The sequence below is a fragment of the Dipodomys merriami genome, unplaced genomic scaffold, assembly GCF_024711535.1.
Source record: "Dipodomys merriami isolate MVZ:Mamm:240054 unplaced genomic scaffold, mDipMer1.0.p SCAF_25, whole genome shotgun sequence".
In the NCBI taxonomy this organism is placed as follows: Eukaryota; Metazoa; Chordata; class Mammalia; order Rodentia; family Heteromyidae; genus Dipodomys; species Dipodomys merriami.
In genome coordinates this window covers 14622840-14647870 of record NW_027203937.1, presented here as the reverse complement: position 1 = coordinate 14647870, position 25031 = coordinate 14622840, and the positions used below count along the sequence as shown (strand labels likewise).

Genomic DNA, 25031 nt, shown 5'->3' with positions numbered 1-25031 from the left:
GTGTGAGTGATGAGAGACACATCACACATCATAGGGATGAGGCCTCTCGTGCCCACATCTGGAGGGGGGTGCGGGCCTTGTTCAATTTCATTTCCCTCCACCAGAGAGATGCAGGCCTCTTGGCCAGAGTACAGAGCAGAGTGGAGTGTGTGATTCAGAGCTGGGGGACACATGTGTGAGAAAAGATTAGCAGAGGAGAAAGGGATGGGCCAGGGGTGACTCAGGGTATATCAAAGCCATGGAGATCAGTGAGGAGGGTGAAGAATCTCTGCCTGGGCCTCGGGGGGAGAGACAGGAACAGCCATGAAGACTCAGGGTGGGGGAGGAAGAGTGGGAAGACAGCCAGTCTGTGAGACGCTTCTTGGAACCTGGACCCAAGTGGAGTCTTAAGCAGAGAATAGGAAGGGGGGCTGCAGCCTTGAGTATCAGTGGGTTAGGTCTCTGAGGGCCAGTGTGGCTGCTGTCATAGAGAGAAAACTTATAGAATCCTCTAGACGTTGTGATTTCCTGTTCTGGCTATGCTGTCTCCCAGCTGTGTGACCTCATGTGGTCCACTTCCCTCTCTGGACCTTGGGGTCTTCCTCAGTCAGTCAACATCCATTCCCTGAGGACCCACTATGTGTTGGGCACTGTCAAGGGCTAGCACAGATTGGCTCAGGATAGAACTGCAAAGTGCTGACCAAGCGTGTTAGGAAAGCATCACACAGAACACCTCGCCAGGTCTGGGATCCAAGAGGTCAGACCTGAGCCCCGAGAGATGGTGGGGAGCCAGGAGAGGCCGATGGGCCAGAGGGAGGCTGGTGTTCCAGGAGAAGGGAACAGTATGTGTAAAGTGGGGGGAAAATCACATGGATGCTGAACTTTCCTGATGAAAAGCTTTGAGATCCAACACCCAAGTTCAGATCTCCGCTTCAAAATATGTCACCATAAGTCACTTCACCTTCTTGCCTCACGTTTCCCATCTGTAAGAGAGAGATGTTGGTTCCCAGCTCATGAGTTCATGCCGTACTGATTAAAATGGGCCCATATGCATAAAGCACTTAATACCAGCATCTGGTACACGGACAGCACCCAGCAAGTAATGGAGAGGACAGGGCTGGAAATGCCACTTCTCTTCAACACCAAAGAGAGGCACCTCCCACCACCTGTGTGTTCCTCACTGGCAGGGGCTCAGCCTTCCCTGAGAGTCCCTGTATGCGTGGCTGTCATCAACTCTTCTCTACTGGACTGAAAACTCCTTCAGGGTGGGGACCTGAGCTGAATCATGGGCCAGACACAGAGGGCTTGACCATAAGAGTGTTAAAGAGACAGAAAGATGGACAATGAACAAGTGAATACTGTGGTCAAGAAGCACACACACACACACAACATGACCACACTGTCCACCCTTCTTTGCATCCACAAGCCAGCAAGGACAGCTTCCTTCCTCACTTTGTGGACTTTGATGGGTCTTTTGCTCTGACCCATAGAGTATGTCAGCTATAGCAGTGTGCTCAATCCAAAGTTAGAACCCAAGAGGGCATTGTGTCAACACCCCAAGACTAGCTAGGAGAGACTGTGTGGGCCAGAAACTGAGTAGTTCTAGCCAAGGCTCCCGAGATATGAAGAACCCAGCTCAGTTCACAGAGCTGCCCACCTCAAATACAATTGCCCACCACAAACAGGGCTGCTCACAGATATGAATGAGCCAAGGAGAAACTTCCACCTGACTCTTAGGGTTGTAAAAGATGCTTAGCATTTCACACCACTGGACGTTGGGCTTCTTTGTTACATAGCAATACCTAACTGATACAAAATGGGTGAACAGAAATAAATTTTCTACTTGCAATAATAAAGAGAAAGACCCAATGCCCCTCACCTGCTATCCTCACCTTATACACGTCATGGCTGCCCAGGATGGCGTCAAACAACGTGTAGAGATCATTGAGTAAACCCACCACCTCGATGGGCTCACTCAGGGCTGAGATCGTGGTGAACCCCACAATGTCGCTGAAGTATATGGTAACCTGGTCAAAGTACTCCGGCTCTACAGTGGCCCCCATTTTCAGAGCTTCAGCTACAGGCCTGAAGGGATGGAAGAGACAAGTAGGGAGATCCTTTATTACAGTTTGGAGGTCAGGACGGGAGGTGTGGGAGGAAGTCCTGAGTGGAGCACAGGGAGATCTGGGTCAGATCTGCTGTGGGAGCTAAATTCTCCTTGTCAGGAGACATGTGACATGGAACTGTTGTGCCCCTTCCTTGCTCCCAAGGGAAAGCAGAAACTCAACACTGATGTGCTCAGGACAGTACCTTGCACATGACACAGGGCCATATGCTGGACAGGGCTGGGTGCTATGGCTCATGCTTGGAATCCTAGCTACTTTGGAAGCAGCAATCAGGGGATCAAGATTTGAGGACAGCTCAAGCATAGAAGTTCTTGACACTTTATCTCAACCAATGACTGAATCAGGTGCCGGTTCCTCACATCTGTAATCCTAGCTACTCAGGAGGCTGACATCAGGAGGCTGTGGATCACGGTTCAAAGCTAGCCTGGGCGGGAAGATCCATGAGATTCTTATCTCCAATTAACTACCAGAAAACCAGAAGTGGTACTGTGGCTCAAGTGGTAGAGCGCTAGCTTTGAGCTGAAGAACTGAGGGACAGCGCCTGAACCCAGCTTTGAGCCCAGAGTTCAAGCCACATGACCAACCAAAACACACACACACACACACACACACACACACACACACACACACACACACACACACACCAAAAAAACTCAACCAATGCCTGGATGTGGTCATGTGTACCTGTTATCCCAGCTTCAAGGAAAGCACAATGTCTGGGTGCTGTGGTACATGGCTCTCATCCCCAGAGACGTGGGGAATCACAAGTAGGAAGATCAAAGCCCAGGCTGGCCCACGCTTAAACCAAGATTAAACCTCAAAAATAACCAAGGCAAGCCAGGTGCCAGTGGCTCATGCCTGTAATCCTAACTACTCAGGAAATTGAGATCTGAGAATCATGTTTTGAAGCCATCCCAGACAGACAAATTCGACTTTTATCTCCAATTAACTAGCAAAAAATGGATCTGTGGCTCCAGTGGTAGAGCTCCAGCCTTAAATAAAAGAGGTTCTGGCATAAGAAGGAAGGAGGGAAGGAAGAAAGGAAGAAAGGGAGGGAGGGAGGGAGGGAAGGAGGGAAGAAGGGAGAGAGGGGGAGGGGAAAAAGGAAGGGAAGGGAAAGAAAGAAAGAAGAGAGAAAGCAAAGGCAAAGGGGACTTGGAAGCATGCCTTATATGGTAGAGTACCTGCCTAGCAAGTGTGAGGCCCTGAACCAATTCCTCACCACCAAAAAGAAAGAGACGAAAAGAGAGAGTATGGGGTAAATGAACAGCAGTGATTGGATGGAGTCCAGATTCTCTGCTGAGTTCCAGGCCCCTGCTGGAGACCCCTGGCAGCCCCAGGCCACTCACGGTGGGAGCATCTGTGATAGCAGCCTCTCTGTCTTCCGCCTCTCCAGCTCCAGCTCCTCTGTCCTCTCCTGGACCAGGTCCTCCAGGTTCTGGGAGTACTTCTCCAGCATCCTCAGCATGGAGTCAGCAACGCTGCTCTTTTTACCTTGGTTGATACTTTTGAACTGGGGATGGAAAAAAAGAATCCCAATTCATCCATGAAGGTCAGCTAGGAATTCTGGGGCCACAGGAGCTCAGCAGAGTTCCTGCCTGGAGGAGATGGATGGCAGTGGAAGATATGTAAGTAAGGAAAGATGCAGAGGGCTGGAAGGGAAACAGGGTCAAGTCAGTGTGAGTGAGGCAGGCAGGAAGAGGAGCCTTTACAAAAGAGCCTTAGTCCAGCAAACCAGAGCATTACCATTAACAAACAATCTCATTGCAAAGGGCTTCACAACAACGTACACAGGCACTCCATGTTCTTCACCAAGGTAGTAGGTAGGTAGATAGACAGATACACAGACAGGCAGACAGACAGACGGATGGATGGGTGAATATGAGAGGTAGATGATCAGTAGATGGACAAATAGAAAGTTTATATATAATATAGTATATTAATATGTTTATATCTATTTATACTATATATTTTATTTTTAATTTTTATATATTTATATACTATATTTTATTTTAATTATTTTATATATATATAGAAAGTAAATATATAATATTTACATATTGTGTATAATATATTGCTATTTCGACCTCCCTAAATAGATAAGTCTGTTTAAATCAAAAGAGACAATGCTGGACACTGGTGGCTCATGCCTATAATCCTAGCTATTCTGAAGGCTAAGATCTGAGGATCACAGTTCAAAGCCAGCCAGGGCAGAAAAGTCCATGAAACTCTTCTCCCTAATGAACCAGTAAAAACCTGAAAATGGAGCTGTGTTTCAAGTGGCAGAGCACTAGTCTTGAGCGGAAAAAGCTAAGGGAGAACACTCTGGCCTTGAGTTCTAGCTCCAGTATCACACACACACACACACACACACACACACACACACACACACACACACACACACACACACACACACACAATTAAAGGAAAGATTTTTTTTTTAAGTTAATCCAAGAATGGGGTTTGCTAGAAATTGGTCACTGTTTTAGAGATAAACTTCCTAGCAACAAAACAAACAGGGAAGTACAGATTACACAATCTGCAGAGTGAATCAGGCACCAGAGCTTTAAGCTAACTGCTAAGGCCAATCAAAGACGAGTTCCAGCCTTCCTGTGAGGATTCTGTGTGCTCATAAACTGCACTTTCAAGGACGACTTTGTCGGAAATGTGGCACCAAGCTTCCTAAGGAGACTTACTAGAACCTTCCCAAAGAACAGCTAGTAGAAGTAGATCAGTGATCGACAAAGTGTGTGTGTGTGGGGGGGGGTCTATTGTTAGCTAAGTCCAGCAGCTGCAATGTATATGTATTTGTATGTATAATGTGAGTGTGCACATCCAAACTCCATCAACACCACTTCTTTCAAAAAGTCTGCAAGGGACAGAGGGCCAGTGGCTCCAGAAGATCACAGCTCAAAACCATCCCTAGGCAGAAAAGTCAATGAGAATCATATTGCCAAAATAACTAGCAATGCCAAGTGCTGGTGGCTCACACCCAAAATTCAAGCTGCTCAGAAGGATAAGATCCAGAGGATAATAGTTCAATGCCAATCCTGAGGAGAATCTCCAAAATAACCAGCCGAAAGTGGGCTAGAGGCATCGTTTAGGTGCTAGAGTAGCAGCTGTGAGCAAGCAAGCTGAGCAAGAACATGAGGATTTGAGTTCAAGCTCCAGGACTAGAACAAATAGGAAAAAAAAGTCTGCAAGGCATGAATGTATGTCTAAGGCCAAAGTATGTGTACCTCGTATTGGCCATCAAAATCAGAGACACAAGCTGTAATAGTCAGCCAGGGTAGATAAGAGTGGTGTTTAAGATACCAGCAAGGACACTTCTGTGCCAAGAATCCATTTTATAATTGAAGAAACAAATTACTTGTCAGCCCACAGTTGTAACTGCTTTACAACCTGAAGACGTTCACATATTAATTTTATCTTCAACCATGCTTAAAGTGATGTTATCACTTGGAATGCTTTTTCCATTGTTCCCCTTAGAGTGCTTTGAAGTACAATTATGAAACTTGCAAATATTTTCTACCTTCCCCATAGTCACCTCTTGTCAGATTGCTTTGGCTTGCACACCCAGGCCTTTAACTTCGAAGGTAGTTCTCTTTCTCCTATCCTTCTTCTCAAAGAACTACTTTGTTTTTGGTGGTGGTACTGGGGTTTGAACTCCAACCCTCCCACTTGCTGGGCAGGCACTCTACCACTTGAACCATGCCCCAGACTCCTTTTTGCATTTGCCATTTTTGAGATAAGGTCTTTCTGAATGCCTGGTCCAGCCTGGACCTCACTAAACCTCACCTTGGCAAGCTGTCACTGTGGTGGTCAGGGAGTGAAAGGTGAAAAAGAGAGTTGAAGATGTAGACTGGTCCTAAAGGAGTTGGCATGCTCAATCAGGCCCAGACCCCAGGACTCGTGTGGACTTAACTCGCTCTACCTGCTGCAATCCCAAGACATAATGGAGGACTCCATGGCTCCTCTCATCTGCCCCTCTCCCCTGACTTGGGAAGCAGTGCTGTTTCCATTGCCACTAACAGCCTTTTGGAACAGGCACCAGGAGACCTGGTCAAGGGTGGAGCTCCCCATGCAGACAGACAGACCAACCGAGGGTTGGCCTCATTCACTTGCTTGGGAAAGTCCCTTGAACCTATCTGAGCCAAGGCAGGACATTCAGGACTGTTCTCTTCCAAGGCCCCAGGGTTCTCTATTGGCTGTGCCCCCTGGCTGCATGGCATTTCCAGGCTCTGGGCACAGGGTGGCCAGGCATCTGGCCAGGCAAGGTCCATAGATAGGTTCCTCTGGGAATGCTGACCTGGCTGTAGATCTGGTCCAGGCTTGGTCTGTCATCTGGAGCCTCCTCCCAGCACTCCTTCATCAGCCGGATGCACTCAGGGGGTCCATGGTCAGGGGATACTAGTGGCCGGTAGAGAGGAGAGGAAGACACCACCTTCCGGATGATTTCTGCAACAAACCCAAGAGCTCATGGGAGGGGCTTTGAGGGAGGTTAAGGGAGGCCTAAAGTGGTGTGGATCAGGCCCTGAGGATGTTCTAGGTCCCGTGGCTGTCTGATGCACATACCTCCCTGCCTTCCCAGGTCTGCCCTACCACATAAGAGCCCTGGAATGGGTCTCAGACCAGAAGCTCCAAGTGCTGGGTTTGAATTCTGGCTCTGTCACCATCTTGCTTTGAGATAGTAGGGAAGATGGTGACCTCTCAGTCTCCCCAATCTGTAAACATTTTGCCTTCATGAGAGAGGGGTGCTGGGAGGAGGGAATGATGCAAGGCAAGTTGTCCTCCGCTGCTGGGGTTCCATTGCCAGCAATACCCACTGGTGAGCGTGAAGCCCTGATTCCCTGGCTTTTGCCACTATCCCTGCCACCTAGTCTGGGGCCACACTCTCAAGACTGCTCCTTCCCATCCCCGCGATGGTCACTCTCACACAATCCCACCATAGCTGTCCCCATCCATCCCTTCTCTATGTAAAGACCACCCAGCAAAGCCACTGCCAGGCCCTCAGGTGTTCTCATCTGACTCTATCACTAGCCATCACCAAAGACTCTCCACCCAACAATGGATGGAAATGAGGCCTGCCTCTGGAAGCTGTGGGGGATATGGGAGAGTGCAAAGAGCCTCAAGTCAACTGGGAAGAAAGGCTGGGCACCAAGCGCAGGCCCTGGAAGCAGAGGACCAGCATGGGGCTTCTAAGCTTCATTAGCATTGTGATGCTTTATTTTACTTCTCAATTTCTTCCTCTATAAAGAGCACAGCTAGTATCACCTGCCTATTGACTTGTGAGGCATAGCAGGTTCACCTACTCTCGTGGGAATGGGAGCCTTGGGGCCACAGAGGAGAAGCATCTAGATTTCAGTCACCCTTTCATCCCTTCCTTGGCCTTCTTATTGGGATAGCAAAGGAGGCATCACCCCCATGCCAGTGGCTTATGCCTGTATTCCTAGCTACTGAGGAGGCTGAGATCTGAGGATCACAGTTTGAAGCCAACCTGGGTAGGAAAGTCAGTAAGACTCTTATCTCCAAAAAACTACCAAAAAAGTCAGAAGTGGCTCTGTGGCTCAGGTAGTAGAGTGCTAGCCTTGAGCAAAAGAAGCTCAGGGACAGTGCCCAGACCCTGAGTTCAAACTCCTGGAACAGCACCAAAAAAAAAAAAAAAAAAATAGGGAAATTGAAAGTCTGTAGGAGTACTTCATATCACCATCATCCAAGTAGAGCTGGTAAAATACAGCCATCAGGACTGGGCCTCATTTTCAGCCAGCTTGCCCAGGGTGTCCAAGGCCTGCAGGCGTCAGACCCCCCGGCCATAGGCCCCAGGCTCAGGGAAGCTGCATGTACTCAAAATGAAGAGCATGCAGATGGACTCTCTTAACATCGCCCACATGCCTACAGCTATCCCTACCCCCCAAACCAGCCAGATAGTTTGGGACAAATAAAGTACAAATCCATTTCAAAGTGTCATTGAGATTTCTGTCATCCATGAACAGGAGAAGTTGAATAGTAGCATCTAAGACTCTGGACTTTTTGACATTAAAACGGATCCTGATGTGTGAGTATCCCCCTGCTATGGGGAGCCCCGGCCAGGGACTTGATCCACATCTTTGCCCTTCATTGGAGCTGCTCACTCAGCCCTGTGGACCTGGTGGGCTCTGGGATGAAGTGAGCCAGGATGGTTTCAAGGAATTTTAGGTTAAGAACACCAAGCTGGAAAGAGAGGACCTCAGTCCAGATCCTAGCCCCCTCCCTCCTGGGAACTCCCTGCCTCTCATGCAGTTAACTCATCTCTGAAAGAGGTGGCTCCCACCTTCTGGGGCTGGGGAGGGAGGAGTACAGCATAAGAACATGCTTTAGAAGCTACAAAGGACCCTATGCACCCAGATCTCGAACTATCATCAGGGGATTCCCCGTTATTCCACTCTTAAAACTACCCAGAATGATGTTTGTAAACAATAAAGGGACTTTGCCAGGTTCTTTGTCTCAAGTAAAAAAGATGTGCACACAGTCACTCTACAAGGCAGGCATTGTGCTCCCTATTTTACAGATGAGGAAACTGAGGCTTAGAGCTAAAAGGGCTTTACTCACCATCTTTAGGTAAATCAGAGCTGACCTTTGGCTGATGTCCCACAAAGTTTACTTATGGTTCTTTTCAGGCCCAGGTTGAATGGTTGTTACAGAGCTCCCCAGCTACTTGGAGACTCCAGCCAGGGATAGGACAAGCAGGGGGACAAGGACACTGTACCTTCCGCTGAGAGCCCTGAGGAGCTGTAGGGTGGGCCTCGAGTCAGCACCTCCTGCAGGATAATGCCCATGCTGAACACATCCCCTTTGAGGGTGCCTTGCCCAGGCCCCCCGGGCCCCCGCAGCAGCTCAGGAGCCGTCCACAGAAGCTCTGCAATCACAGGGCAAAGCCACGCTGCATCACACTCTGTACCTGAGGAGACCGAGGGGCATCTTCTCCCTTGGCCTGAGGATCTTCCCGAGCAGAAAAGCCATCCGCTCAAGCTCACAGTACCATACTGAAGATCTGTCCCTCATCCCCTGTTTCACAAACACCAGTTTAAACAGAGGCTTCAGAACCAACTGGCAGCCCCTTGAGCACCCCAAGCTGACCTTCTGGAGCTGGCTGGGGGTAGGGAGACCGCTGAGCCTCTAGGAGTGCTGCGTAACCGTGGTCAGTGACCTTGAGCACGAAACGTCCATCCACCACACAGTTCCGAGACTTGAGACGGCCGTGGGGGAAATGTCGATGATGCAGATACCGCATGCCCTGGGTGGACATAGAGGGGGACTGTTGGATCTGTGATCTGTGAGAAGGAGCACAGGATTCCCACAGGCATCAAAGGCCTTTCTGCCTCACTTCCTCTTTTGCTGTTCATATTTCAATTAGAGAGTGGAAAAGCTGAGCGTATCTCTCCTCCCTGTCCCACCCATCACCCCTCAGCTCCACGGGAGGCTCCTCACTTGGATCAAATCCAGCAACAGAGATGCCTTGAAGGTCCAGTCCAGCCGCAGGGCCTCGTTCCTCAGCAAGTCCTCCAGGCTGCCCCGGGTACAGTGCTCTAGCACCAGAGCATTGACCCCAGGGGCCACAAAGAAGCCCAGGCAGGTGGCAACGTTCTCATGCCGCATCTCCCGCATCTGCTGGGGCAATGGACACTTTAGCAGCACCCAGGACCCCTTTCCAAGGTCAGTCCTACTAATCTACATTTAGACTAGCAATCATCACAGAAGAGCCTCAGAAATAGGTAGATGGGTAGATAAGTGGTGTGTGGGTGGGAGGATCTCCCCATCCATCCATCTGCCCACCACTCACCTACCCATTCATCCATCCACCTACCACCTATCCCCCTACCACCTATCTATCCATCTTCTCACTGATCCCTCTGTTCATCAACCCATCAATCCACCACTCACCCATCCACCCATCTACCTACCATTCATCCACCCACCACCCATCCATCTATCTTTCTACTCATCCATCCATTCATCACCCATCCAACCCTTCCATCTTCCCACTTACTCATCCATCCATTCAACTATCCATCCATCCACCTACCACTCATCCATTTTCCACTCATCCCTCTGTTCATCCATCAATCAATATACCACCATCCATCCATCTATTCATGTATGTACTCATTCTCCTGTCCATGTAATGTCAGTTCATCCATCCAACCTTTCATTGACCCACCCACCATTTATTCATCTATGTGCTCACCTATCCTCCATTCATATATCCATGTATCCATCAGACTGATGGAAGGGTTGGATGGGTGGATAGATAGGTGATGAATAGATGGATGAGTAGAAAGATAGATGGATGGGTGGTGGGTGGATAAATTGTAGGTAGATGGATGGATGGATGGATGGATGGATGGTTGGCTGGGTGGTGGATTGCTGGGATAATGAACAGAGGATGAGTGAGAAGATGGATAGATGAGTGGTAGGGGGATAGGTGGTAGGTGGAAGGATGAATGGGTAAGTGGGTGTGGGCAGATGGATGGATGGTTGAGTGGGAAGATGGATGGTAGTGAGTAAACCAAAAGTGGATAGTGGATGGGCTGCATCCACAAAATCAGGTTCTGTCCCATTTCACAAGCTAAGTAACACCACTGACCTAAAAATTTACATTCTCTTTATTTCCATACTTTACATTATCTCCCCAGAGACTGATTGTAAAGAGAGGAAGAGGAGCGGGAGGGATCTGGCATTAGTAGAATAGACTCTCCACTGGCTGATGAGCATGCCAGAAAGCTCAAACTCAAACAGGAACATTGGTGTTGTCCAAAGTAGGACAGAGCCTTCCTCATCTGGCATATCCAATGAAGTGGAGAGAGCTTCAAACACCCTTCCCCTTCCCTTAAAGACCATGAGCACTTTAATACTTGTGCAGAGTTAAGAATGGCCTCAGGTCCTTTGACATTCCTGCCACCAAGAGGAGAACTCTTCCTTCTCCTTGAACATGAGGGCCTCTGGGACTGCTGTGACTAAATACAGTGGGAGTGGCCTTGTGTATTCAGACTTAGGAGACCAGCAGCTGCCTTTTCCTGTCTCTTGGAATGCTCTGTTGGAGCAATGAGCCATCAGGTAAGAAGTCTTTCTACCTAGAATCACCACACAGAAATACCATGGAGAGGTCCTGAGCCTACTAAATAGAGTTCTATAGGGCCCAGTTTTCCAACTGCCTTGCCAAGACACCAAATGTGAGGAAAGTCATTATTTAGGTTCTCTGGACAAAGAATCAATAAAGTTTTCAGATACAGATAGCAAATCATTTAGGCTTTACACATCTCCATCACAAGTCTTCACCTTGAATATTGTAACACAAAATCAACCATGGGCAATGTATAAAGGAAATAGCATGGCTGTGTACCAATAAAACTTTATTTATTAAAAGCAGGCAGTTGGAAGTGGTGCTGTGGCTCAAGCAGTAGAGCACTCACCTTGAGCTGAAGAGCACAGGGACAGCACCCAAGCCCAGAGCTCAAGCCCCACGACCGACAAAAAACTAAAACTAAAAATAAATAAAAGCAGGCAGTAAGACAGATTTGGCCAATGGCCATAATTTACCAGCTAACTACCACTGAGTAATTGGTCAGCTGAGCACTGATGAAATTTCTCACCACAAATGTGTAAGTGATAAACTGAGCATTGGTTTAAATCACTGCATTTTGAGGTATGTTGTTACAAAGCAGTAATCAAAGCAAACCAGCACAGTAAAGGTGCTAAGTAGTTCTACAGCTATTCCAAGTAGTCTTCAAATTTCTCTGACCACATACAGGACCTTTTATATTTGTTTGTTTGTTTTATAGAATTACTGAGGTTTAAACCCAGGGCTCATACTTGCTAGGTAGGCTTTCTACCACTTAAGGCACAATCCAAGTCCTTTTCTCTTTAGATATTTTGCCTAGGCCAGTCTGGACTATGATCCTCCTATTTATATCATCTGAGTAGCTAGGATGATAGGTGTGAACCACAGGACCTACCTCTTTTAAGAAACAATGAGGTGTACAAGATACTATGTTGAAAATGAACTTTACAATTTGGCGGTGGGGGGGGGGAGGAGTTGGGGAGGTGAGGAGGAAAAGGATGGTAAGGGAAAAACAAAGGAGGAGGTAACAATGCTTGATAGAAAATGTACTCATTACCTTACTCATGTAACTGTAACCACTTTGTACAGTATTTTTACAATAAAACATTAAAAAGAAAAGAAACAATGCTGCCGGGCATCAATGGCTCATGCTTGTAATCCTAGCTACTCAGGAGGCTGAGATCTGAGGCTCGAGGTTCAAAGCCTGCCTGGGCAGGAAAGGCCATGAGACTCTTATCTCAAGTTAATCACCAGAAAACCAGAAGTGGCACTGTGGCTCAAGTGGTAGAGCACTAGCTTTGAGCTAAAGAGCTGAGTAACAGTGCCCAGGCCCAGCGTTCAAGCCCCATGACCAACAGAAAGAAAGAAAGAAAGAAAGAAAGAAAGAAAGAAAGAAAGAAAGAAAGAAAGAAAGAAAGAAAGAAAGAAAGAAAGAAAGAAAGAAAGAAAGAAAGAAAGAAAGAAAGAAAGAAAGAAAGAAAGAAAGAAAGAAAGAAAGAAAGAAAGAAAAGAAGGAAGGAAGGAAGGAAGGAAGGAAGGAAGGAAGGAAAGAAAGAAGGAAGGAAGGAAGGAAAGAAAGAAGAAAGAAAGAAAAACAAAGCAAGCAAGCAAGCTTACATTAGTTGTAGATGCCCCTGTAAATGCTTAGCTTTAGCTCTCATCACTTCACCTCTTTACTTCACACAATAATGATATTGCAAATGACAATAAAAAGTAACTAAAGCAACAGTTGAATATGATGCGCCATTTGTTGAAGGCATACTATGAGCCTGTGCTCCCTGCCTTCACAGCTTGCCCAGGCTGCATACTACTGGCTCCATTACACACACAGGTGTTCTATGCAAAAAGGATTCCTTCTAGGATCTTCCTGTCCTCTGTCCTTCATCCCATAGTGCTGTTCAGTTGGTGACAGTCTCAGGTGAAGGTGTGTGTGTGTGTGTGTGTGTGTGTGTGTGTGTGTGTGTGTGTGTGTGTGTGTGTGCGCGCGCGCGCGTGCATGGTTATTGATGACAAGTCACCAAAAGTTCCCCTAGCGAAAGAACTTCTTTCCTATAAAACTCAGAGCACTGCCTGGCATATAAATGATGCCCAGTAGACAGCAGATAGACACATGGATAGGTAGGTGTGGGGAAGGTGCTGGCTGAAGTTACTTGGTGATACTGAAGTGCTATATGATGCTACTGCCAGGCCCAGCTCATGCTGGGAGGATGACATGGCTTTAGGGAAGCTGGTTGTGAGATGGCAGAGCTGCTGGCAGTGATCACAGGAAAATGGCTCCCCCTCTAAGGCCAGACCTTCCTCATGGAGTAGGGGTCAATCCAGACCAGGAAGGATTTTCCCAGCAGCGCCTCATCCCAGCCCCTCCATGCCTTCCCCATACCTACCTTTTTCAGGAGGCTGAGGGAACTTGGGCGCAGCTCAGGGATTGTACCCATTTCCAACTTCTTCAACCACACCCAGTCTCCCTATTTGAGAAAGAATAAGAGTTTACCTACTGCTGATCCCCAGCCTTGGAGAAATTCTTCCCACTTCTATGTGACTCAGTTTCTGTGTTCCAAGCCTATAGAGTCAGCTCAATGGCTGGTGGAACCCAAGTTCAAATCCTAACTCTACCTTCTTCAACCCTATAACCTGGGACAGTGACTTCTGATCTCTGAATCTCAAGATCCAAATCTGCACAGTGAGAAAGGCAACATTTCCCCTACATGCTGAGGGCTGATGGCGTAGTCTCTAAGAAGCATAGTTTCCCTAGTGTGAGGTCAGCTTACTCTTGCAGGCCCCAGGACACTCCCAAGCCTGTGAGGTTGGTGGGGGTGTGGGCAGGCTCTTCGCCCTAGGACTCTAGAAGGGGAGTAAGGGAAGGAGGCCCTGGGCTAACTACAGGCTCAGCCCTTTCCTTCCATCTCTCTGGTGGATTGGTGCCTTGGCCTCACCTGCAGCATATGGGCTAACGCACAAAAGCAAATAAAACATGCTCTGTGCATCATTAAAGCTGCTTTTCAGCATTGGGGGGAAATTAAGAAATTCCTCTGGGACAGACAAGGTGGGTGAGTCTCTTGTTGATTCTCATAGAAACAATTAGCTCAGTACATCACCCATGGAAGTCACAGAACATGAGACCCATAGCAGCAGGGAAATCGTGAGCTAGAACTTGCCACTGATAGCATGTAAGAAAGCGCTTTGTTTTCCACAGACTTAAGGTTGTGCTGGTCTCACCTCCATCTTTGCAAGAGGCCAGCTTCTGTCTGGAGGCTGTGCAGGGCTGGATGCTGCCCCTCCCGCTGGGGCCTCAGGGACCAGGGATCTCTTAGGCGTGAGCAGGCAGAGGAAGATGAACCACGCAATACCCAGGCCTCAAGCAACAAGAACTGGTTGTTTCCCCAGGTCAAACTGTGAACCTCTCCCAATGGAGCTGGGAGCTCTGACTCCCATTACCCACCCTTCCTCAACTTGCATGGGGCCCAGGAAAGCCCCTGCTCCTAGGCAGGAGGCCGTTTTCTCCCTCTGAGACAGGAAAGTGACTACTGTTCCCCAAGCATAGTCTGAGGGGTGGCAGAGGCTCTCACCTGGTACAGGGCCACACTGGTAGGTTCTGGGGGCACTGGTGGACTCCTTGCTGACCCTTGGACCATCAATCTCAGGATTTCACCTTCTGCTGCACTTTGGGATTCACTTCCACTGTCCACATGCAGCCTCTGTTGGAGAGGTGCGTCAGATGGGGTCAAGAGCCTAGACCTGGTGTCTTCCATTGCCAGCCCATCCAGCCCTGCCTTGCCTACTCACCCTTCGGCTCCAGGGCTGATGGAGAAAGGTGAGCTCCTGGGCTGTCAGCAGGATCTGCTGGGAGCCCCGAATCAACCACAGCTGCTGGATACCCAATCTGCAGGTAAGAGGACAATGGGAGAGGGTTGCAAAGTTCTCCTCCAGCCCAGCCCAGTCCCCAGAGCTGCCTGTAACTTACAGCCCTCTCCTACTTGCTTTCCTTCTCATTGCTAATTTTCACAGTCTCAGATGGTCTGGGAAGACACGGAGCACTGTGCCCATGGGTCCTTCAGCCTCAGCTTCAAGTCTGCAGCTTCCCTGGCCTGGAACACTTGATCATTAGGCTTGTTGTTCCCAAGGCCTCATGGGATAGCCACGAAGAATTGGGGAACATCTGGATTCAAAGCACAGAGGAATCCCTGTCCCAGGGAGAATTGTTCTGGAAGCTTCAGGGCCTGTGTGGATGGTCTTGAACAATCCCTCATTGTATAGGTGTAGGGGTCTGACACTCAAAGGATAGAGCCTCAGCCCGCATCTCCTGATTCTGCCTTGGGTCTCCCACAGACCTTCTCAGGAAGCAGCTGGGGCTTCAATGCATTCTGATCACCACCAGGATGGAAAGGAGTATACAGACCCTGAGGTCCAGGAGGTAGATTTTGAGATGGTCCCTGCAGATTGCTGAGGGAGACCCTGTAGAGCAGAGGCCCAGAACGCCAGAGCAGGCTCTGCAGACAGTCTCACCTGATGAAGTAAGCGAGGAGCCCGCCAACCAGCACCAGGACACAGACCAGCGCCACAGTGAAGAGGCTGCCCAGGAGCTGCGTACCTGTAGGAAGCAGGGACAATGGGAGTCAGAGCAGTCCGCAGCAGGGCTGAGCCACCATCCTAAGCATGTCCCCAAAGCCCCTGTTCTCCGGTCTCCCAATCAATTAAATTCATTCTGAGTTTAGAGTCTGAGTTAGAATCCACATGGCCATCATTGGACCACTGAGGGAATCAAATTGCCAGGCTAGACTCCTGCCCAGGATTACCCACCCCTGGGTAATCCTCCAAGAGTCTTGTCCAGTCCCCTTGCCTTTACCCTTCTGTCTTCTTCTATCCGTGAGTTCCATTAGAGGTGCAGGTGGTGAGCTGAGATTTATCTGCCTGTGTCTCCTCAGTGCTTAGCATGAAGTTTGTAAAGTGTTTGCTGACTGGTCTGCTGAATGAATTGTGTAATGCTTGGGAGTGGGTGACATCTGTGAGACATGCCAAATGAAGGTAGAGTTGGTAAGGGTTCCCTCTGGGCTCTGTGATTCTTGCTATGAGTTTCTGATCACATTGTATGCTGTCCTTTGCTGTGCCACAGTCTGATGACCTCAGAGGTGGGATCTGAGTTGGTCTTCAAGAATATAAGTTACAAGCACTAGTGGCTCACACCTGTAATCTAGCTACTCAGGAGGCTGAGACCTGGAGGATCACAGTTCCAAACCACCCAAGGGAGAAGAGTTCGATAGAATACATCTACTATTAACCTGCCAAAAGCTGGTCTGGAGGCACAAATCAAGTGGTTGAGAATCAGCCATAAGCAAGGAAGTCCAGTGAGATTGTGAGACCTTGACTTCAAGCCCTAGTATCAGGACACACACACACATACACACACACACACACACACACACACACACACACACACACACACACACACACACACTAGCCCATAAGGATGGAGAGATACTATTCCATTCTCTTCTATACTCTGGTACTGAACAAATACCTAGGCAGGAAAAAACAAAAACAAAAACAAGCGGAGGCTTTGTGACCTGTCTACAGAGACTTCTTCGAGCTCACTTCAAGTCTAAGAGGCAGATAGCTGTGGCCCTGCTCAGCACAGCACACACTCTAGAAACTCTGTGTGACCACCAAGGATGGAGCCCCAACTTAATCACAGAGCTGGTCTTGAAGGACAAAGCAAGGTTTGAGAGGGTGGAGGGAGGGGAAGAGCAGCCCAATGAGACAAAGTGCAAAGCCAAGGGCAAGGTGGCATGTGTTCAGAGAGATGCAGGAGTAGCCATGGCCTTGGAGATGCTGAGAGAGCAGGCTGAGAGGCCAGGGTAGAAGGTTCAGCAGGGCAGTGATACACACAAGCCTGGTCAAACCTGAGCTTCCCCCTAGTGGCAGAAGGTTGACTGGATGACTGGATGTACATTAGGAAAGGCGGGGGGGGGGGGGGAGGGGTGGTACAGGATGGGAGAGGGGTACGGGGGGGGGGAGACACCTGTTCATGGGGGGGGGGAGACACCTGTTCATATACATCTGCATGCACTTTCCTATCTATCTAGGTACCTGGACAGCAGTAGATGACACCTGGAGATGGATGAATTGCAGGAGTCAGAATGGTATCACACCATTCTGATCTCATACTCCCCAGTGGTCATGAGGAAAAACAAAAGCTTGTGCTTGGCCCCAGCAGACTTTAGCTCAGCAAGAGCTCCGCCACTGGCTCCCTCTGTGACTTTGGGCAAGTCATTAACCCTTTCTGTGGTTCTCCTATGGTGGCCAGGTGGATAATGAGCTCATCAGAAGGCTATCATGTATTTTAGAAGGCCCGAACGACAAGAATGTCTCTGTAAATGCTTGAGCCCTGCTCATCTGAAGCATCCTACCTGTTGGTTCTGTTTTCTCATAGTCAGGCCCCTTCTTTGCACCTGTTCCCAATACCCACATAAGACTGTCCATAAGCAGAACTGTAATGAGGTGGTAGATATAGACAGATGAATAGATAGATGGGTGGGTGAATGGTTGGATAGATGGTAAGTAGGGTTAAACAATTGACAGTAGATGAGTAAAAGGATGGATGGGTGAATGGATTGATGGTAGATGAATGAAAGGATGGATGGATGGATGGACAGATGGGTGGCTGTGTGTAGATGAGGAGATGGAAGGGTAAATAAATGGATGGCAGGATAGCAAAGGGAGGATAGAATGAATGATAGGTTACCTCTCATGCACAGTGTCTTGTGATCGAACCAGCAGCTGGAATCCTGGGCTGGAGGGACTCCTCCTGGGAAGTGTATGGTTCTGCTCAGGGGCTGTACTTGCCATGTGCCTGTGTCCAGAAGATGGGTGGGGACCAGCTGGTTCCCTTGACCATCTGTGTCCAGGATTACATAGTGGGCTAGCCTCCTGCCCTTCTCATCTGTCCGGATCCTCTGGCCAAACCCAGCCACCTCAAGAGCTCCTACGTGATCCCCGATGAAAGCTCCTGAGAGCCAGGTTCCATGGCTCTCAGAGTGGTTCAAGACATGAGCCAGCAGGACAACAGCATCATAGATGGTTCCAAAGAGTGGGGACACCTATGGAAGAGAATTCCATAACTCATGGTACAGGATCCCAGACATCGCTGGGTTCCAGTCTCCATGTCAATAGCAGTTGCTGAGATTTATCATTCTCTCTTCTGACATACATTGCCCCAGGCTTCATTTAGCAACTTCACAGTCTCTACAGCGATCACCACCATGACCACCACTAATGCTGAAACTTTCTAAAGCCCTTGTTCTAGCAAATTCTACCTCACTACTCTTCATTAGGAAGCATCCTGGTCACTCAGGGATTGGGTCAATGCTGCCTGGCCTATTCTGCCTCATGAGGCTGCATACCCCATCCTGGCCTCTTGTTACTTGATCCTCTTCTACTTTCTTGGCAGATAGTGGCACTGCCACTATTTGAACTTGGTTGTCTTGTTACTTGTTTTCTGTGTCTATCCAACAGAAAGAAGCTCCTTGAAGGTCACGTTTGACTTGTTTATCTCAGGGTCCTTGATCCCTGAACTAATGGCATGTGAGAAACTCAAGCTACATTTTCTTAGATAAATGGCTGATGAATTTGTCAGCATCCATACTCCTGTCTCCACTTTCAGCCACTGCTGTCTTATTATCACTAAGAAGCAGACATCCCCAGAGATACTGGAGATACGGGAGTAAAGCTGAGTCCTAGAGTCTACACCAAGCTAGCAGCCACATCCTCCACAGTGAGTGCTCTTTGAAGTTACAACCAAAACCAGAAAAATCTCCCTCCCCATCCCACCCCAACACATTCCTAACACTTTCTTCTGACCTTCACAACTTGCTAGAGAGGTGCTAACTGGCAGAGGAGGGATGTTGCAACAGAAAGAGCAGTAGGACCAGCAATGAGGGAAGGAACTGGAATGCTGGGTGGATAAATGCAAATGAGGCACAAGAAAACTGGCCAGAAGGCGAAGAATATGACAGACAGACAAATGGACAGACAGACAGATGGACAGACAGACAGACAGATGGATGGACAGACAGACTGAGTGAGTGACTGACCGACTACACTGAGGGGCTAGGCAGCAGACACTTGTACCCACTGTAGATTGATCCCTAGCCAGGAAAGACCTGAAGCAGCTGAGACACACACCTGCACAGGGCCCCCCCCTCCGTGGCATCTGAGACTCTGACACATTTACCTGGCTAAGCTCCAGGTGGGCAGCTGCGTCTGCCCCTGCCTTGGTGGTGGCAAAGGCCTTGTCTTCAGGGCTGGACTCCAGGCTGATAGTGAGCACGGCATCATAAGCCTCCCGCAGGGCCTGGCTGTCACCCAGGGCGGGATAGGAGCGGTTTCGGTAGGGCAGTGCAAAGTGCAGCGTGTCATAGGGCAGGAAGACCAGCCTCCCGTCCACCAAGCCCTGAGCCCATGCGTGGCTCAGCAGGGCTCTCTGCTCGGAGCCTCCCAGCAGCGCTGAATGCATACAAAGCACCACAACTGGGGGTGGAAAAGGTGGGGTTACCTTTGCAGGCCCAGCCCCATTGAGGACAAATCTGAAGCCCAGAGTCCTGTGGCCCTGAAGAACTGTTCAGAACTCTGTGGCCATAACCACCCCACACCCCTGCCCTACCTCCTCCGGCCATTTGGATAATTGTAGAATTTATTCTGAATCTATTTGCTGTGACAGGCCACTGAATCTTGGCTTCAATCTAGTGACACCCTCTCCCCTCCAGCCAAGGATGGGCTTGGCCTACCTACCATTCCCCTCCCAACATGACCATCCAAAACTGTTGTCCAACTCCCACTTGCCTTAACCCATTGACCATGGCCATTGCTAATATTTAGTGTTACAACAGCACTAAGAAAAGTATTTGTAAGCCGGACACCAATGGCTCACGCCTATAATCCTAGCTACTGTAGAGGCTAAGATCTGAGGATCTCAGTTTGAAGCCAACCCAGGCAGGAAAATCTGTGAGACTTTTTATCTCCAATAAACTACTCAGAAAAAAGCCAGAAGTGGTACTGTGGCTCAAGTGATAGAGTGCTAGCCTTGAGTAAAAAGAAGCTCAGAGACAGGGTCTATGCCTTGAGTTCAAGTCCCAAGACTGGCCAAAAAAAAAAAAAAGAAGAAAAAAAGGAAGGAAGGAAGGAAGGAAAGAAGGGAAAAAGAAAAAGAAAGGAATGTATTTGTCATGGTCTTTCCTTTTCAGAAAGAGAAACTAAGGCATTACGAGGTTAGGGAGTTGCCCCAGAAGATATATATATTCACTAAGGTGGTAGAGACAAAGTTTGAACCCATGGTTGAATCTAGATTACCATCCTTTAATTGTGTGTGTGTGTGTGTGTGTGTGTGTGTGTGTGTGTGTGTGTGTGCTGGTAGTGGACTTTAAACTCAGGGCCTGGTGCTATCCCTTAGCACTCTACTCCCTTAGCTACAACTCCGCTTTTTGGTTGTTTTAATTGGAGATAAGGGCCTCATGGACTCTCCTGCCCACTGGGCTAGTTCTAAACCATGAACCTCAGATCCCCAAATCTACTGTCTGTCTCTGTGGCTCTTCCTATTCTTCACATTCCACCTAAAAGTACTCATATACATGATCCCTTGTGTCTGGTCTCTTTTACTTGAAGTTTTCCAGGTCCTTCCTTCTTTGTTGAAATGTCAGTACTTCATTCCATTTACAGTTGCATATTATTCCACAGAATGATTGATAACATTTTGCTTATTCATTCATCATCACCTTGTAACCTTAACTGTGGCCCTGGCTGGCTGGCTGGCTCAAGGTCTAAGCAGATAGAAACAGCCTGTTATGGTTTGGAGAAGTGTTTTCCACCCCCGCAAAAAAAACAAAACAAACAAACAAACAAACAAAACACTGTGAATGATTAGACCACAAGGGTTCTGACTCCATCAATGGATTATTAGCCTACCAATGGAGGATTCCAACTTTGATGAAAGATGAGGAAGGTGGGGCCTGGTTGGAAGAAGGTCACTAGGGATGCTTTCCAAGGCTATCTTATCTTGTCTCTGGTCTCTCCTGCCCCTCTGCTATGTGATGAAGTAAGTGACCTTTGTCACATGTTCAGCTGCCTATCAGACACCAAGCAATGGATCCTTCTGACTTTGGACTAAAAATGCTGAATCCCTCAGTCAAAATTAAATCTTCCTCCTGTCAAGTTGTTTTCCTCAGATACTTGTGATTAAAAAGTCTAACTCAGCCAGGTGCCAGTGGCTCATGCCTGTGTTCCAAACCATTCAAGAATCTGAGATCTGAAGATCCCAATTTGAATCCAACCAGGGCAGACAAAACTGAGAGACTCTCCAATTAACCAGCCTCACACCCCCACCCCCCAAAAAAAACAACCAGAAGTGAGAGTGGCTCAAATGGTAGTGTTCCAGCCTTGAGCAAAAAAGCAAGAGTATGAGGCCCTGAGTTCAAGTCTCTGTATTGGTGGGGGGTGGAAAGGTCTGACTAATGCATGGCTCTTCATAATAAGGCAGCCAATTTCCCCTCCCTCTAGGCACCAGGACAGTTGGACCTGGCTTAAGGCAAGGTCCACATCCAAGTCCCTTGGTACCATTTATTTTCCCCACTCCTATACCTGACCACTTGATTGCATGGGGCCCCAAACCCAGGAAAACAGGGCACCATGACAGATCAGGGGACTCCTTGTTGGGACCTTGCTGGACCCATAGAGGCCAGAACCTGGAGTCCCAGATTCAGCTGAGGCCCTGGGTGGTGACTGTGATGTGTAGGCCAGCGGCCACCAGCCACTTCTCCAGGCTTTGAATATTGAGGAGAACCCTCAGAGAGAAACCCATTAGGACAATGTTGAAAGAAAACCAAGATAGTGTCTTGTCTGCTCGGCCAGGCTTCTTTTCCTTAGCCATGTGAAGCCCTGTTCTGCAGCTGACCACAAGGGGGCAGTGATCCACACAACTGGCCAGGCTCACCCAGCCTGGCCATCTGAATTTTGGGCTGCCCACAGGAGAGAGGAGCTCAAATATACTTACTTTTCAGGCCATCCGCACTTTGGAGCTGCTTTAAGACATCGGTGACCCCTTGCTCTCCAGGTCCCAGAGATGTCACAAGCTCCACAGGCAGCCCATGTGTCCTGAAAGTTGTGGCCAGCTGCCTGGCTGTGGCCACCCAGATGTCCTGCTGGGAAGATACAATAGCCGAGCGAGCCCAGCCAAAGTGTCTCATGACAGACAGCAGCACATGGGCAGCAGAAGGCAAGGTGGGCACCAGTCCACCCCCTCCCTCTGGAGCCCCGCATGCCCAGGAGAAGAGGGTCTTGCCCCACCCTTGGGCCAGCAGGGCTGCTGCTTGGCAGTAACCAGGATTAACAGGGCCCACAAAAGCAGCCACAGCTTCTTTGTGGGCCAGGAAGGTGGCCAGAGCATGAGGGGTGTTACAGCCCGTGGGGAGGACCACAGAAGCCAGCCGCAAGCCAGGCAGCAGTGAGGGGTCCAGGTTGACTTGCTCCACAGCCAGCTGGGCAGCCATGCTGGGAAGGGCTTGGGCAAAGATGGGATCACAGTCCCAGGGACCCAGAACCCCCAGAGTGAAGGTCCTTGTACCCCAGGCTAGCCAGGGCAGGGAGCTGGTTCCCAGGAGGGCACCCCAAAACATTAGAGAGAGGAATGGTAGGGAAGAGGTTGTCTTCTGATGATGAGTAGACCCCCAGAGGCTCTGACAGGACTGGCCAGTCTTCAGCTGAGACACAATCCAGTTCCAACCTTCAGGGTACAAGCTCCCCTGCAGCCCTGGGAAAGAGGGTTATGGACAAGGTTTGCTTATCATCTTGCAGGACTGTGAGGCAGACACCCCTTCACAAAACCTCAGCTCCTCATTGGTAAAATGAGGGACATCAACCCGTGATCTCCAAGGACTCACCATCTAGTTTGGGGGGGGGGGCTTCATATCCTCCCAAGGACTGGCTCAGAGACTCATAGCACCCATTCCAGTAGGCTTTGAAAACAGCACCCAACTCCCTGTTTCCCACCCATGGGACCCCAGGCCAACTGCTGATGCTTCCTGACCTTCTGTTCCTCTCTGTAAAACATGTGCAATAAAAACTTCCTGAGGAACAGGGCACTGATGGAGTACACCTATAATCCTAGCTGCTTAGGAAGCTGAGATCTGAGGATTGCAGTTCAGAGCCAGCCCAGGCAGCAAAACCCATAAGACTCTTTTTTTTTTTGGTCCAGTCGTGGGGCTTGAACTCTGAGCCTGGGTGCTGTCCCTCAGCTCTTCAGCTCAAGGCTAGCACTCTACCACTTGAGCCACAGCGCCACGTCCGGCTTTTTTTCTTTTTGCTTATGTGATGCTGAGGAATTGAACCCAGGGCCTCATACATGCAAGACAAGCACTCTACCACTGAGCCACCTTCCTAGCCCTCCATAAGACTCTTATCTCCAACTAACCACCAGCCAGAAGTGGAGCTATAGCTCAAGTGGTAGAACACTAGCCTTGAACAGGAAAAGCTCGGGGACAGAGCCCAGGCCCTGAGTTCAAGCCCAGGACCAGCAACACACACACACACACACACACACACACACACACACACACACACACACACACACACACACTAATTGGTGACATAATTGTGACTATGAAATGACACCATGAGCCCTTGGCCCAGTCTCTGATGCTTATGTATTTAATAAGTTCTTTCTCTCAACCTGTGACTGTCCTGTCTTCCTCCATTTGCCTCTAAAGTGGATGGAACTCCCTTAGTCCCATTGAGCCTCTTCTGCCTCCTCCCTCCAAGCTCAGCCCCATCCCACAGCCCTGGACTCCACTCCCCACAGGCCCTGGAAAGTTAAACACATTTCAGACACAGTAACTACCCACTAGGTGTACTTTGGTGAGCCATGACTAAAGGGTTCCCATTGCACATGCTCTCACTCACAGACATGTTCAGACAAAGGGCCTTTCCACCCCTGCTCAAAGAGGACAAAACCTGATGGAGTTCGTACAAAGATGGGATTTGGGGAGAGGACTGTGATTCAAGGTCAGTGGAGCAAAAGGTAAGACCCTAGGTCAACAAATATGCTGAGAGTGGTGGATGACATTTGTAATTCCACGTACTTGGAAGATAAAGATCAGGAAGATTATAGCTCAACACCAGCCCAGCCAAAAAGTTAGTGAGCTCCCTTTCAATCAGTAATTAGGCATGGAGGCATAGCTGGTGCTGGCAAAAACATGAGAACCTATATGAAAAATAACTAAAGTGCAAAAGACTGGGAATGTGGCTTAAGTGGTAGAGCACCTGTCAAGAGAGCATGAGGCCCTGAGTTCAAATCCTGATACATATGTGTGATTATATATAATATATATTAGGTTTATATTGGATTAGATTATATTATACACATTAAATGTTTATATATGTATACATACACATATATGATTTGACGGAAGTCCACCCAGCTCATCCTCCACCCTACACATGACCTCAGAGCACCTGGCTGTGATATTCCCACTTCATTCTCCTGTCCCAGTGTCTTGATGCCCACCCTGGGCCCCTGTAGCTTCTGCTTGCTCTTGGCCAACCTCCCAGTTATGCCCCACACCTATCTACAAGACTTGGCCACCTTTCCCCGCACCCATTTCCTGTGGGGGCCCTGGGAAAGAATAAGATCCAATCTCACCCTTAGGAAACCAGGGCTTCCTGGAGGAATTCATACTGACCCTGTACCTGGAGGTCTAGTTCAAGAGAGTGAGAGGATTTGCATGCCAGCAGCAGCAAGAGTCTGGAGGGAATAACTCCTTAGCAGTGGTGTTCAGTGCAAGAGAAAG

The 25031-nt window shown here is 48.9% G+C and overlaps 1 protein-coding gene across 1 annotated transcript in view; it reads right to left on the bottom strand.

The window, feature by feature from the left end:
• LOC138836566 (guanylate cyclase D-like) overlaps positions 1-24150 on the bottom strand; it is a 30793-nt gene extending 6643 nt beyond the window's left edge. Inside the window, exons 1-14 of the mRNA XM_070035345.1 lie at positions 24096-24150; positions 22241-22996; positions 19430-19725; positions 17942-18296; positions 15706-15790; positions 14986-15082; positions 14769-14897; positions 13587-13667; positions 9573-9749; positions 9222-9378; positions 8851-9000; positions 6415-6563; positions 3455-3618; positions 1872-2064 (exon numbers count right to left, since the gene is read on the bottom strand). Of these exons, the coding sequence (XP_069891446.1) occupies positions 1872-2064; positions 3455-3618; positions 6415-6563; positions 8851-9000; positions 9222-9378; positions 9573-9749; positions 13587-13667; positions 14769-14897; positions 14986-15082; positions 15706-15790; positions 17942-18296; positions 19430-19725; positions 22241-22996; positions 24096-24150 (2844 nt within the window). The remainder of the gene's footprint in view (positions 1-1871; positions 2065-3454; positions 3619-6414; positions 6564-8850; positions 9001-9221; positions 9379-9572; positions 9750-13586; positions 13668-14768; positions 14898-14985; positions 15083-15705; positions 15791-17941; positions 18297-19429; positions 19726-22240; positions 22997-24095) is intronic.
• Positions 24151-25031: the final 881 nt, after the last annotated feature.